Source organism: Canis aureus, chromosome 16 (assembly GCF_053574225.1).
Source record: "Canis aureus isolate CA01 chromosome 16, VMU_Caureus_v.1.0, whole genome shotgun sequence".
Classification (NCBI taxonomy): Eukaryota; Metazoa; Chordata; class Mammalia; order Carnivora; family Canidae; genus Canis; species Canis aureus.
The window spans coordinates 63,812,224-63,827,314 of record NC_135626.1 but is presented as its reverse complement, the minus strand read 5'-3'; the positions used below and the strand labels follow the sequence as shown (position 1 = coordinate 63,827,314).

General features: G+C 61.3%; 1 protein-coding gene and 1 long non-coding RNA gene across 3 annotated transcripts in view; one reads left to right on the top strand and one right to left on the bottom strand.

The window, feature by feature from the left end:
- Window positions 1–15,091, bottom strand: part of TBCD (tubulin folding cofactor D) — a 138,424-nt gene that overhangs the window by 12,634 nt on the left and 110,699 nt on the right. For both annotated transcript variants that reach the window (XM_077854747.1, XM_077854748.1), the window contains 8 exons: window positions 14,037–14,097; window positions 12,978–13,000; window positions 10,437–10,468; window positions 5,016–5,078; window positions 4,187–4,263; window positions 2,246–2,327; window positions 893–1,011; window positions 345–436 (listed from right to left, as the gene is read on the bottom strand). In XM_077854747.1, coding sequence (XP_077710873.1) covers window positions 345–436; window positions 893–1,011; window positions 2,246–2,327; window positions 4,187–4,263; window positions 5,016–5,078; window positions 10,437–10,468; window positions 12,978–13,000; window positions 14,037–14,097 — 549 coding nt within the window. The remainder of the gene's footprint in view (window positions 1–344; window positions 437–892; window positions 1,012–2,245; window positions 2,328–4,186; window positions 4,264–5,015; window positions 5,079–10,436; window positions 10,469–12,977; window positions 13,001–14,036; window positions 14,098–15,091) is intronic.
- LOC144287247 (uncharacterized) lies at window positions 2,440–7,357 on the top strand. Its single transcript, XR_013355100.1, has 2 exons — window positions 2,440–5,394; window positions 6,375–7,357. It is a non-coding gene; the product is annotated as an uncharacterized LOC144287247 (long non-coding RNA).

The window sequence follows — 15,091 nt, the reverse complement described above, 5'->3', positions numbered from 1 at the left end:
CTGGCGTGTGCGCCGGGGGGGTGAGCACACACACCAGCGGCCGCCCCACACGGCACCTGCACACGAGCTGAGGCTCACGCCCCCGCGTCCGAGGTCGGCTGCTGTTCCTAAAGCAAGGAAACCTCATACCCGCTGCAGCGACCGTGACCAGAGTCAATGAGCCTCTGGGTGGGAAATACTCTGACGACCGTCCAAAAAGAGAAGAAATGAGAAATCAGGAAGTTACAGCGTCGCTTCAGGGTAGAGCTGCTGCGTGGGACTGGGCTCCGGCCACACGGCAGGGACCACCCTCTGCATGCGGCCACCCTGGGACAGCAAGGACGGGGAACGGCCCGGGGACCCACCTCGAGATCGCCTTCAAGGCATCCCGCCTGGACTCGGCAAAGCTCACGTCCTTGGGACAGATGGTGGTCACGGCTCCCAAGCCAGCCAGCACCTGAAAGGCAGTAATGTGTGGTCCACAGGCCGAGCACCTGCCAGGCCACCTGCTGTACCGGGAGGACAGGTGGCCGGGTCGCCCACTGCCCCAGGTCATCTCTGCTGGCATCTCTCCCAATGCCAGCTGCCCCCTTTCTGTCCTGCGGCCCAGAGCCGGAAACCATGACCAGTGACGGGCCGGCCCCCGATGGCGCAGCGCTGTCCACGTGTTCCCGAGGAGTAAGCCCGGGGCCCCGGAGTGGTCTTCGGCAGTCTGTCCAGTGCCTCTGACCCCAGCTGTCCAGGCAGGAGAAGGGGCCACAGCACGACCACCCGACGGCACAGCCACGTCCCTCGGCCACACCTGGACACAGCCCCTGCAAACCCTCCCATCCCAAGAGCGTGCGCTGGGCGCCCCGGAGAGCACCCGGTTCCCCTCCCCACGGCCACACACCCAGTGGCCCGGGGCCCTCACCTGCTGCAGCCTGCCCTGGAGGAGGACGCGAGGCAGGGTGCCCAGGGCCAGCGAGAAGCCGCAGCGAGCCATCTCCTCGGGGCTCTGCAGGTCGGCCAGGTACTGCTGCAGCAGCTCCTCTGAAAGGAAGCGAAGAGGCCACTGGCTTCCCCCCACACGGCACACACCCGGACACCTCGGGAGCGCGAGCCGGCGGCAAGACAGAGGCTGCACGCCGCTCCGAGGCAGGCGTATCTCGGGAGTGGCTCAGCGCAACATACACAAGGGTCTCAATGGGGCCGTCCTGAGGTGGTCCCAGGCCATCTCGGCAGGATTTCACCCTCCAGGAGGGGCTAAGCACGCACGACGCAGCCGCTTCACCCCAACGCCGGCTTGCGGTGGCCGCAGTGCCCTCCCCGGGCCGAGAGCACACCAGCCGTCGTCAGGGATGGAAGGGGTCCGGGCAGCGGGCGGTCCCCAGGCAGCGCAGCTCGGGAGGGGCCGGGAGGCGACACACGGCGACCCGACTGCCGCGACCCCTCGTCGTCTCTGCTTAGGTCTCAACAGAGCACGACCGTGGCGTCACATGCACGGAAACCTCAGGGCAGCAAAGGGACACGGCGAGGCCTGCACGCCCTGGTGCGCCGCCTCCGCAGCACTGACCGGGGTCTCTGCGCCTGAAGGCCGTCACTGCAGAGCGGCGCCCACTCTGCCCGCGAGCACGGACGCCACGGTCTTCTCAAGGGAAGGGTGACCGTGTCATCCCAAGGTGTAAGGACTGACCAAATACACAGTAACGTCACTACCTCCCTGGGTGACGCCGCCCGAGGTGGACAGAAACGTCATGACCTTGGAAAGTCCGTCAGAAGACGTTACAGAATATTTTCTTATTTTTGAAAAAAAAATCATAAAAAGTAGATTAAAGCCATTGCACGTGTGATTTTTTATATTTACAATAATTTAAGTCTGCGTCATACACGCCTGAAGGCGACGGGCACCTCAGGGCTCAACACGAAGCTTCTCCACGCAGACCCGTCCTGGGCCAGACGCACCTCCCCGAGCAGCTTCTGGAAAACCCAACTGGGGCAAGGCTGTGCAGGGGGAGGGCGTGGGCCTGCGTGGTGAGCACGAGACGCCTGCTCCCGCCGCCGGGACGCACGGTCCGCAGCCCAAGGGGGACCAACCGGTGGCGGCTGCGCACACCTGGGGGATGACCCAGAGCAGCAGGCCCCACGGCCCGGCCCGCGCCCCACCCCCACCCCCACTGTCCCCCCGCCCCCACGCAAGCCCAGCTCTGCTCCCCGTTCGCCGCTCCTCCTCCCCCCTGCCCCCCCACCCAGGCCCAGCTCCCGGCCCTCCCCCGCACCCACTCACCCTGCTTGACGGGATCGGCCTGCCCGCCATCCAGGACGTAGTACTCGCAGCAGAGCGCAGCCAGGGCTGAGACCGCCGCCTCCTGAAACAGAGTGGCCGTGAGTGCGCAGCCGGGCCAGGCGCCCCACGCCGGGCGCTCCCACTGTCAGGTCAGGGTCCCACGGGCGACCAGCAGAACCCGAATCGCACACTCCTTTCCAGCAGGTGCGCTGACCACCGTCACACGGTTATCACTTCGATATTCTCTGCAAATAATAACCTGAGTGGATAATGTGGTTCCTACCGTTCTGTGGAAACACCTTCTAATACGGTTAATAATAAAAGGAGGCATTTTTTCTTTCCCAGCAGAACAAGCGAAGGACAAAGTGTGTGACACGGTGGCATTCAGAGAGGGGCTGGGGCCCGGGTGCAGGGGCAGTGGGCAGGAGCGCAGGGGACAGCAGGATACCCCAGGCACCGAGAGGAGGAGCCCGAGCTCCAGGGAAGCCCCTCAGGGTCAGACAGACGGCAGAGGGCAAATGCTGGGTTCCGATGTTCTTCCCACTGCGTCCCCCAGGCACCCCACCGAGCAGCCCTGGAGAGGGGGGCCGCCCAGGGCCGCGTCGCACCCCTGACAGACCGCCACAGTCCCTGCTGAATCGACTACGGGAATGCTGCTCAAAGGACACCTTGAGGCCCTGACAATGAAACATGCAGGTTCATCTAGTAAAACTACATGGATGCAACAGAATAATAACGTGAATTTTTTTTCTTTAAGATTTATTTATTTGTCATAGAGAGAGAGAGAGAGAGGCAGAGACACAGGAGGAGGGAGAAGCAGGTTCCATGCCGGGAGCCTGACCATGGGACTCGGTCCCGGGACTCTAGGATCGTGCCCTGGGCCAAAGGCAGGCGCTAAACCGCTGAGCCACCCAGGGATCCCCAATAACGTGACTTTTAAAAAGAAAAAAAAAAAAAGAAAAGCAAACACAGGAGGATGGAGAATTAACATACGGGAAACCAACACAGACTTCATCTGTCCACCGTCGATACCAGTGCCTGAGACCCACAACAGGACTTCCGTCCCGGCTCCACGAGGCCCAAGGGCCCTCCCAGGACAAGTCAGCAGCACATGAGCCACCAGACTCGCACACTGTCCTCGCCCAACGCAGCCAGCCTGCAGGCAAGGACCCTGGACCGTGGCTCCCGCCTACACGGGAGCGCCACAGCGGTCTCCAAGCCCGCCTTCTGTGGCTCAGCACGGCCCAGAGCCCAACTGAATAATCACTGTGGACACACAGGAGAGGCGCCCACAAACCGTACCTACTTACACCAGAAACTGTCAGAGAAACAGATACTCTGGTCGTCGTTGGCTGCTTTAGTTTTCCTGGTTATAAGTTATACGGAGAACATCAACTAGAATTCCAAATAGAATTATGGCATTTGGGGCTCCTGGGTGGCTCAGCGGTTGAGCATCTACCTTCGGCCCAGGGCGCGACCCTGGGGTCCTGGGATCGAGTCCCGCATTGGGCTACCTGCACGGAGCCTGCTTCTCCCTCTGCCTGGGTCTCTGCCTCTCTCTCTGTGTGTCTCATGAATACATAAATAAAATACAAAAAAATTATGACAGCATTTATCAATGATTATATTAATATATAAAAGAGACTCAATGCACACAGTCCTTTAAAACAAACACCAAAAAAAAGGATTATGGTCTTTTTTTTAGATCATTTCTTATTTCAGAGAGAGCACGTGCAAGCACATGCATGAGAGGGGAAGGGGCAGAATCTCGAGCAGACTCCGTGCTGAGCACAGAGCCCGACGTGAGGACTGATCCCAGGGCCCTGACACCACGACTGAGCCTAAATCAGGAGTCAGATGCTGAGCCGACGGCGCTGCCCAGGCGCTCCCAAACGTCACTCTCTGCACAAGGCAACAGCCAGGAAGGCCTGCCGACCATACCTTGACCTGCTGTCTAGAGTGACTTGAAATAAGATGGAGATTCCTCAACGTGTCATCTATCAGCCACTGCCAACCATCTGTCAAAGGAACAAAAGACATTCACTACCCAGCTAAGAACACGCAGGTGAACTTAAAAGCAACAGATCCTCTACGTCGAAGGGGCAACCTTCGAGATAACCTGGAGGAAATCTGAACATCACGCAGGTTGCACAGAAGTCCCAGGGCCCCTCCACTCTTTCAGCCGCTGAGATGTTGAAACTTGCTCTTCTAACACGGAAGGCTTCAGGGGGCCCGCTCCCTCCAACAATGCCCCCAGGGCCCCACCAATAAAACCCTAAGCATTCAACTCCATTAGATCCCAACTGAGCAAGGAACGCTAAATTTATTCAATTTCCTTTATTTCCCTCCTGGTCACAGAACTCCTGAGGCTACGCATGGAAAGCATAACGTCAGCCGGGGGAGGACGGTGACTCCGAGGCCAAGCGCCACAGACCGTGCCGGGCTCCGGGCCCGCACCGTGCGCCCATCTGGGCGGGGACAGCCCGGACTGCCTGGCACTGGGGGAAGGCGCCCTGGGCGACGTCGCAGCCAGGAGCCCGCGGGGAGGAGGCTGACCTCTCAGCAGGCGATGGACGGGCTCTCGGTCCTCTGAGGGCAGCGGGGCGCTGCTCGTTATTTACAACAGGTTCTTAGAGCAACTTCAAAACCAGGTGCCCTGATTCACGGACTCTACCGTCCGTCCTAGCCGGTTCACCTTTATTTTTTAATCTGAAATAACTCTGGGAGGAAATGCTACAGCGAGTCTACAATGAAGAAGAAAAGCACTTACCAATGACGACGTCACCTCTAAAAGGCATTTTGGAAAGGGACAAGTTTTCTATTAAAACGCACACTGGGAAGAAAAAGGATAATTGCAGGTCATTTCTCCAGAAGGGCCCCGTCCGCATGCTCAGCTGCCGCGCCAAGCCCGCCCACCGCGCTGGGCACCTCAGTGCTGGGTGAGGCCCGCCGGGGCAGCTCTCAGCGGGGCAGCCCCGGGGCCACACGCACTCCAGAACCCGCCCCCAGCTCGGGTGACCCCACACAGTCCCCGGGGATGGCTCTCGAGTCCGAGGGCGCCTACGAGTGTCCAGGAGCTGGGACAGCTGCCTGCCGGAGGACCAGGAGGAGGAGGGGGTCTCCGAAGATGGGAAACACTCCTGTCACAGGTGAGCGCCCAGAGCCCCGAGGGGGGAGGCGGCCGGGGGTCCCTGAGGGGCCCCAGGAGGTCACCAACAGCTCTGGGCTGCAGCTACTGACAGGACGGCTCCTGGAGAAGCCGTGGGGTTGAGATCCTGGGTAAATTCCTGACCCTGAATAATCAGCGTCAGTTTTTTAAATAAAGGTACGACTACCACCCCCGTGGGCAGATCTGGTCCAATCTGGTGAACGGGGTCAGAGACGCCCACCACGGGGACGCCACGGGATGGGGCCCCGAGCTGTGTGCGCCCAGCGGGCCCTTCTCCATGCACTGCCTGCCCGCCTGGGACGGGCCCACCCCCGGCTCGCCACCTGCGCCAGCATGGCCCCGTGGGGACCTCTCCCTGTCGCCCCCATGGCGGGGGACCCCCACCACTTCTGCACAGGCCTAGTGGGTTTTTTCTTGATGGTGTAAATAACCTGTATTTGCTGAAAACACTAACACTAGAGAAAAAACAACAGAAAAAGCTGCCGCTGGCATTTTGGAGGCTGCCCCTGGGCGCCCGGCACGATGGTGCAGCTTCATCACGGACACACCCTTGTTAGGGCGACTCCCCTCCCCCCATCCCTGCCCTGATCCCAGAAATCAGGCCTAGCTGGAGTGTGACAGCGGTCACCCTGCTGCACACAGGACAGCGGTCCCTCGCCTGGAGGTCGTGGCTGTGGGCGCTGGCGGCCATCACGCAGGGACCCCAGGCCCGACGGCTGTGCCGAGCGACAGCACCACCGTGCCACCCGCACGCTTGGGAGGGCGGTCCCCCCTCGCAGCTCCCGACTCCCAACTCCCATTAGCTGTGGCCAGAAACAAGGTCCTGCTGACGCTGGCAGCGGCTCCAGCCACCACCCTGCCCTTCTAACAGCGGAAGTGACGGCAGGAGACCTCATGCCACACACTGCGGCCAGAAAAAGACCCGTTCTTTTGTCCTGATGGGCTGGATGTTCCTTCCAGCTGTCACCGCAGCGATGGCGGCCACACGCGTCTGCCTGCCCTCGCACCCGGCAGCACTCAGGACAGCACCCAGCAGCACCCAGGACGGCACCCAGGACAGTGGGCGCACTGGAAGGCCCGTGACAGCTCCGCCCTGGAGCCGGCACCGGGGCCACTGAGCTGACCGCAGCCCACCTGGGCGAGTGCTGCGCGTTCCCTCTGGTCTCTGGGGAGGCTGCGCCCTCCCATAGGGCACCTGGGATCTGCTCTGGCCACGGTCAGGCACTGCCACCTCCACGTGGCCTGCTGACGTCACACGTGGCTGTTCTCACATCCAACGTTCTCAGTACTCAGACACTCGCTGCTTTCTCCTGCAACAGCAGGAGGAGTCGGGTTGGCAGCTTCCACTAGTCCTGCTGGGTGGTTACGTGCCAGAAACAAAACCCAAACTGTCCAGAACCGTGGTCCTCCCAGGAGGAAAGACGCCTCCAGGGCCTGGACCCGCCCCACGACCCAGGCACACACACCTGTGGGAGCGGCAGCACCGCCAACATGGGCTCCACGGGCTATTTCTCCGCGTTCTCGTGTACATTTGAAGTTTTCTAAATGAAGACTTTTTAAGGGATCGATGCTATCTTACGTCTCCTGAAATTTCTTTGAAGCTTTTTAAATTATAGTTTTCGTAGCTGAGTTTTTAATTAATCACAAATTTAGTTCTGGAAATGTAGGAGGCGGGGCCCCTGGTGACACCACCTCTCCACCAAGGATGGAAGTACTTTCCGTGTCACGTGGCGCATCTCATATGCGTCATCACATCGGCGATTTTCTTGGCGATCTGCCCTGCACGTCATCTTTAAATGCATTCCATCAAGTAAAACTAGAAGGGAGGGTGCGCCTGGCTGGCTCAGTGGGAGGGACATGTGACTCGATCTCAGGGTTGTGAGTTCAAGCCCCATGTTGGGCGTAGAGATTATCTAAGAATAAAATCTTTAAAAAACAAAAAAGACCGAGGTTTTATAATTCCCAGTGAGTCTACAATTATTTCAAAATAAAAAGTCTGGGCAGCCCGGGTGGCTCAGTGGTTTAGCGCCTGCCTTCAGCCCAGGATGTGACCCCAGGGTCCTGGGATCGAGTCCCGCGTTGGGCTCCCTGCACGGAGCCTGCTTCTCCCTCTGCCTGGGTCTCTGCCTCTCTCTGTGCCTCTCATGAATAAATAAATAAAAATCTTTAAAAAATAAAAAGTCAAAAAAAGTTACAGACGAGGTCATTCAGATCCACCCACCGGCTAAGATAACATTTTTTAAAAGCTGGAGGAAAGTCAACCGTGTTTAAGTCCCTGGGAGCGGCTGCAGCCCTGAGCCAGGCCACTCCTGCCAAGCAGCGGCTCCAGGGGCGGCGCACACGCCAGAACCCGCAGGAGGGCTGGGGTGGCCGCGGGCCTCTCGGAGCCTCTCGGGGCCACTGGGACAGAACGTGGATCCCACGGCGCCTGAGGGGAACCAGGACACCCACGTGGGCCTCGCACCCAAGGGAGCCCGTGCTAGACACGTGCACGTCCGAGAGCCCTGACAGGGACGCGGCGCCCCCGGCTTCAGCCAGAGGCCGACACAGATGCCCAGGGGGAAGCAAGCCGGAGCCTCCAGGTCCTTCTCTGACCCTTCACGCCTGGGTCCAGGCCGACACAAGCACAACCACACAGGCGCTGGACAATGGCATCAGACACACATTTTTAATATGTTTTTTTGTTCAAAAAGGTAAATGAAATCATTAAAAACTATGACAGTAATATAGAAACTATTAAAAAATAGATTCTGAAACACAAAACCCCAAGAATCAAGGGGTGCCCTAGGGGCTCAGTCAGTTGAGCGTCCAACTCTGGATCTCAGGCTCTGCTCGATCTAGGATCAGAGGCCAGCCCTGCGTCGGGCACGGAGCTCACTCAGAAATAGGTAAACAAACAATCCCAAGAATTAGGAGCTCCGCGGATGGGCTCAACGACAAGACACAGCTGAGGAGAGAGCCCAGGACAGGGACCCCCCCACACACACCCGAAACGGGGGAGGACGAGGGGGCAGGGGTGCGAGGGTGCAGACAAGGCCCACGCTGTGCAGCCTGGGCCCCAGACGCGGTGGCAGAAAGACGCACAGAAGACGGGGATCTGGAGAGACGGTGGCTGAGCGGCTCCCCCAGGGACCCAACCACCTGCCGACCCACGACCTTGGGGCCCGTCACCCCCTCCCACCCCGGGCACCGTGTGAGTCAGGAGACCAGACACCAGGGGCCAAGCCAACGACGACTGACTAACTGCGGAGCCTGCGGCCACCCACGCAAGCCAGGCCTCGAAGCCCAGGAGTGGGCCAGGTGGTGTGCAGGGCAGCGACCGAGGCCTCATCCAGGGCTGCCACTCTGGACGAGCAGTCCTGAGGACGTCGCCCGGGGCCTCGCCCGCCTGCCAGGTGGGCTGCTGGTGACGGAGCTCCTGGAGCGCGGAGTGGCTCGCAGGCAGGGCTGCCGAGGCCTGTGTGGTGGACGCAGGGACGGCCTGAGTCCCTTCTGGGTTTCTGTCCGTGCTTCCTGCACAGCCTGCAGGGGCCCCTCCGCCTCAGCTCCCACATTCCCGGAGACAACTGGTGTCCCCGGAGAAGGGACTCCAGACACAGGTCTCCCCAACATGCGGCCACGGTTTACTCTGCTCCCCTCGGCCACTGCCACTCCCTCGCGGTGACGCGGCCCCTGCCCGCCATGCTGGCTGGCGTGGGTGGGTGGGTGCCGCCCCCAGGATGCACGGGGTGACACTGGGTCCCTTCAGACAGACCCCTGGGCCTGAGACCCCCCCCTCACAGGCCAGGCAAGTGCAGGCGCGTCTGGTCTGCCTCGGAGGAGCGGGGTGATCCCGGGAGCCGAGCGAGTCAAGGCCTTTGGTGAGACCAGCTGTGGCCCCGCTGTCCTGCCTGCGCACCCTCACCATGCCATCCGCTCCTCGGGACCCCCGGGCCCAACCCCACACACTCCCTGCTCACTGCCCAGAGGGGCTGCTTCATCCTGCTGACCTGAGCCCCCGGTGCCCCTCCTCGCCACACTGCTGCTCCTGCAACACAGGGAGACACACCTGTCCTGCCTCATGTCCCTGCTGCCACCGGGGGCTGCCCCGGAGGTCAGAGCAGCACAGATGCCACGCACAGCGCAGTGGGTCGGAGTACGGGGCGTGTGGGAAGCTTCGAGACCCTCTGTGCAGCTGCTCAGGGATGTGCTCATGACCACTGCTGCCTCATACACCAGATCCCACACGGGGACCCAAGTAGGAAGCCGGCAATTCAATGTGAAGCGGAGGCCTTGGGGCAAACGAGAGCAAAAGGCACGTGCCACCCCCGTGCTGCGCTGGGACGGACAGGGACGGTCCGGGGTGTCAAGCAGGCAGACGGGGAGCATGGGAGGAGCCGTGAGAACCAGTGCAGCGGCTGTCCCAGAACCAAGAGGACAGACTGCCAGGAAGGGAAGGAACCACCACGCACACCGAGGGGCGGGACCTGGTCGTCCCTGACCTGCCCCCACCTCGCGCTCGCCCCGTGGGGTCCTGCCTCAGGGCCTGCGGGCCCTCCCCGACCTCTCCAACCTCGCGGCCCTGCACACAACCAGGCGCCTGACAAACGAGCCGCGGGACAAGAGGAGGAGGGCTGGGGCTCCCAGCAGGTTCAGCCGGGCGGGCTCCGGGAACGCTGGGTATCCGCTTGCTGGCATCATCTGACTTCCTGGGAACATGTACACACACTCTGAAAAGCTGCCCCTCGCTGTACGGCTACGCGCCACATGCCGGAGAAGGACAGACGGTGACGCTCACTGCGAACGACAACCACAGCTGCGTCCACTGCCCAAGCCCGTGAGACGCCAGGTAGCTGAAAGCCTGCAGTGAACGCACGGAGCCGCCGGGGCAGGCGACCAGCGGCCCCAGGAGCCACGGTGAGCAGCCGCACGGAGCCCGAGGGCCCCGGTCACCACGAGGACCACAGAGTAAGGGAGAGGGGAGCAGGCCCCCCTGACGCTCACAGGCAAGACACCCCCGACGCCCCTGTGGCCCGGACCTACCTGCTTGTCTCATGAGTTCTCCTCCTAGACCCCTGAAAGTGAATGGAAACATTCAGAGTTAACATCTTTTATTTGTAACGACCTAAACCATCCCAAGTGACACACGGAGCTTCGAGTTCCAAACAGGGAGACACTGCTTAGGTTCAGTCCGACTGCCGAAACCCTCCTCCAGAGGAGGCCGCCCTGGTCCCCGGGTTTTACGGGCACGACGACCCGTCGGGCATAAACCCCGGCGCAGCCACACAGCACAGATTCCAAGTACTGCTCAGTTCCTGCCGCGGAGAAACGGACACCGGAAGTGACCACCGTCCAGCCCGAGGACGCAGCCCAGCAGCGTGTGTCAGGGAAGAGGCGCTACCGCTCTGGACACCTGACCCCTGACGCTGAGCAGCGTACGGCATGCAAGTGCACTGCACGGAACACCGAGGTGCGTCTACAAGGCCACGGCGTCCGGCCCAGACAGTAACGTGTCGCTCCCCCTCCTGCCTGAACCAGTTTGGAAACTGGGACCCCCGGGGGGCTCAGCGGTTTAGCACCGCCTTCAGGGCATGACCCCAGGGTCCTGGGATCGAGTCCTGCGTCAGGCTCCCTGCATGGAGCCTGCTCCTCCCTCTGCCTCTGTGTCTCTGCCTCGCTCTGTGTCCCTCAGGAATAAGTAAATAAATAAAATCTTAAAAAAAAAAAACAGTTTGGAAACTGGATGAAATCTTGGAAACGGGTCTGGGCGGGGGGGGTCTGGCAGGGGAGGACCCGGCGAGTCAAGGGCCCTTCCAGGCTCAGTGTGGGCAGCCAAGCCCAGGAGAGATTTAGAACAAATTTAAAAACAGCAGAGAAAAAAAAAACTAATAAAATAAACAAAACAAAACAAAATAAATAAAATAAGTAAAATAATATAATAATAATAAAATAATAAAATAAAAATAAAATAAGATAAAATGAAAAATAAATAAAAAATAAAACAAAATAAAGTAAAAAAATAAAAAAATAGAAACAGCAGAGACGTACATGCAGACTCTGTAAACGCCAGCGCACAGCAGCCGAAGCCGTGGGGCAGCAGACAAAGCCGCGCAACGTGGATGCCCTGTGGCTCCCTCCACAGCTCCCTCTGGGCCACGGAACCAGTCTGGGGGCTGAGGCATCTCGGCAGAAAGCAACAAGCACATTCCCTACTCGACGGGGAGTCGCTCCTCTGCCGTTGGAGCAGCTGCAGCAGCAGCAGAGCCGTGGGGAGGCCCAGGGGGGCTGCCCGGGTGCTGAGCCTCCGTCAGCGGCCATCAGGGTCAATGTGTGAGGCCGGAGCGCCGACGTCCGTGCCAGAAGGCACAGCCTCGCCACCCTCCTACCGGGGTCCAGACGTGCTGCCCATAACCCACAGCGGGGAGGAGAGCACGCCGTGAGAGCCCCCGGGGGTGTGCATCGTCTACGGGGCACACGGGGTGGGGGGTGGGGAGGGGGGACAGCACTAGGGGGCATCCTGAGACCGCAGACACACCCCTGCAGTGACCACGCGGCCCCAACACAGACCCGCCGCGCACCACGGGGCTCACGGGCTGGGGGGAGCCCCCCTCACACTCACACTCTGGCTCCAGCACAGGCCTGGGGGGGGGGCGGTGTCTGTTAAGGGGAACAGAGGTGTGCCTGCCTTCGAGCCAGAGGTGTCCGGAAAAGGGATTCTGAAATAAGGCAGGATGCACGGGATCAATGTAAATCTGTGTGGAACAGCTGCCGCGTTGGCACTGGGCAGTGCCAGCCAGCCAGGCCTGGCCAGGAGCACGGCCGCTCAGCCCCTCTCCCGGGCCTCCCTGTGCTGAGCCTCCACAACCACTCAGGGGAGCGGAGGACGTCTGAGCCCCGGCCGCTCTGTGACAAGACGGCCACAAAGTCTTATGAATAAGCCAAAGATCTGAAGAGTCACTTCACCGACGGCAGAAGACGGCCAGTCACATGCAGAAGACGCCAAGGGCACCAGTCCCCGGGCCGTGCCGGGTGGCTCCCCGCGGAGACGTCCCGCCGTGTGCGGAGCCCGGGGAGTGCTCCCAGCCACCACGGGGGGACGCCAAGCGGCACAGCCCTTTGGACGAGCTGCTGGGGCCTTAAACACCCCCAGGTGTTCACCCAAGCAAAGTGCAAGCACACGTCCACACCAGGACTTGACCACCAACTGCACAGCAACACAAAGGCGACTCTGAGGTCCGCACATGACGTGCACGACGTCTGCGGCTTCACCTGCACGGAAGTTGGAAAAGTCAGGTCTCCTGAGGAGCACAGCCGGGCCAGCGGGCTGGGGGGCAGAAGCACGGGGCCGGGTGCCAGCAGACGCCCGGCCTCACGCCCGCCAGGCCACAGCCCTACACAAGCCGACTCTGCCGCAGGACACGGAGACCTCGGTGAAGCTTAGGACACCCGTGATGCTCGTGGACCTTCACACCCTCTGACCGGGACACACACCCCTTCAAACGAGTAGCCGGGCCGGGGTGCCCGTGCGCGTGGCGTCCGTGCGGGTGACCCCCGAACACAGGGTCGTGGGGCTGGGACGCTTACCTGTATAACTGGCGGTCGTAGAGCTGAAACGAAGAAGTGAAAGTTATTTAGTTATAATTAGTTTTAAATGACACAGCGGGTATGTGACATCAGTGAGTCACAAGGACACGACAAACGTTTCTCAGGCTGGGTGTCCGCATGATGGAGCCCACTCGACTCCCAGGAAGCCCCTGTGCCCTCACGTGGAGGGGAAACCAAGGCACAGAGAATGGAGCCAGGACCGACCTGCGTCCTAGTTCCAGGGTTGCCAGGCAGCCTCTCGGGTGGCCGGGACCACACCCCTGACCCCAACTGGGCAGTGAGCAGGGCAAGGCCTTCCCCGTGCCCCACAGACACCCAAGGGGCGGCCCTGCGGCTTCCTTCCCCCCACAGGCCAAGGATGCCCCCCAGCCACCCTGCGCCACCGCGCGGCGCCCCCCAACATGCCCCGACCCCACCACCGCGCGGCACCACAGCACCCACTGGACGGCACAGGCCAGATGATCTGGTATCAAAATGGTGCATCGTACGTGAGAGATGAATCTCACAGGATACAACTAACCCCAACCCACCCACGTCCCCACGAGAGACTCTGACGTCACCTGGTAACGCGAGTGGTTCACCCGGCACCTCTCCTGAGCCACAGAGCTCGGGGAAATCTCCGGAACCCACAGAAATGGACACACTTTCTCCCCCCAAGATGTGTGAACCCAGATCCTGGGGGTCAGTTCAGACCCTGGTCCCGCCGTGGAGGCACAGGCGGGAATCCAAGCCTCCGCAAGAACAGGCCCATGTCTGGACAGCAGTGGGAACGCAGCCGGGTCGCTGGGCGCCTGGGCAGCAGGGAGGTGCAAGCAGCATGCAGGAAACGCCCAGTTGGTGGGAGGGGCAGGCGTGCTCGGGGCCACCCCCAGGACGCAGAGCCCCAGATGCCAGCCACCCGCAGGGCAGAGGACCTCCCCGTGAGCGGTGGGCCCAGACGAAGCTCAGCGGGACCTGTGGGGCCATCAGACTCCGCGGCCCGGACCAGGGCTGAGGGAGAGCGTGCAAGGGCAGGGGCCATGGTGGCCGCACACCAACCTGCTGGTGGATCTGCTTCAGGCCGCGCACCGCCGCATCATCCAGGTAGTCTGCGACAGGCCTGCGTGGGGCAAACACAGCAGCTTACACCCTGAGGACGAGCAGAGGGGAGCGCTCAGGGGCCTCCAGCTCCCCCGGCACCCGAGGGCCCTGCGACCAGATGCTGCGGCTCCTGGATCCCGGGAGGCTTCCTGCCTGCCCCCGCCGCCGAGGGGGCTCCCTGTGCCCACCTCTCGGTACCGACCAGGTTCCCGACGCTGAAACCTTTCCTTCTGGTAGCCTGGGATACGTGTCCACACCAGGCAGGGGCCGCTCACACCCCAGCGCCCGGGCTGGTGGCCACCTCACCAGGCTGTCGCGCCCAGGCCCGCCCTGGGCAGCTGCACTGGGCACACTGCAGCTGATGCCAAGCCCTCGGCCCGCCCCAGGTGCCACATCACCCCGTGCAGACGTCCTCAAAGCTGCCTGACGGTGTGCGTCCAGCCCGGGGGAGGCAAGGGGCTGAACGGGTCCAAAGCCCCAGGCTGTGGCCAGCGCCCTGCCTCACGTGGCCCCAGGGTCCTTCAGAGGGATGGGTGGCGATTAAGACCGTGGTCCTCAGACTCAGTGCAGGGCCCAGGTTACAGACACTGCAGGGTGTTGTGAGCTTTTCCTTTCGTGGAAAAGTTGGTGGGAAAGAAAAGTAGAAATCTAAGCAGTCCCACAAACTCACAGACGGCCCGCGAGGAGCTGCTCCACGACCCATACCACACTCCCGCGTCGTTAGGACTCTGCCCGCTAGAGGGTCCTTACTGGAAATGTAACCACTTATGGCCTCTGATGCTTTAAATTACGAACAGTAACGGTCCGCCCAGCACGCGGAGCACAGGGCCCGCTCAGCACCCTCTCTGAAAACACATCCTGCTTTTCTGAGCTAACTCAATCCTCAGAAAGACAAGAGGTCAGGAAACAGCTACTCGGCGCCTCGGGCCCTCAGGGCCCCGGTGGCCAGCAGCCCGTGGACACGGCCACCAGGGAGGGAGAAGAACCCCAATGGATGCGGGGAACCCGGCTCG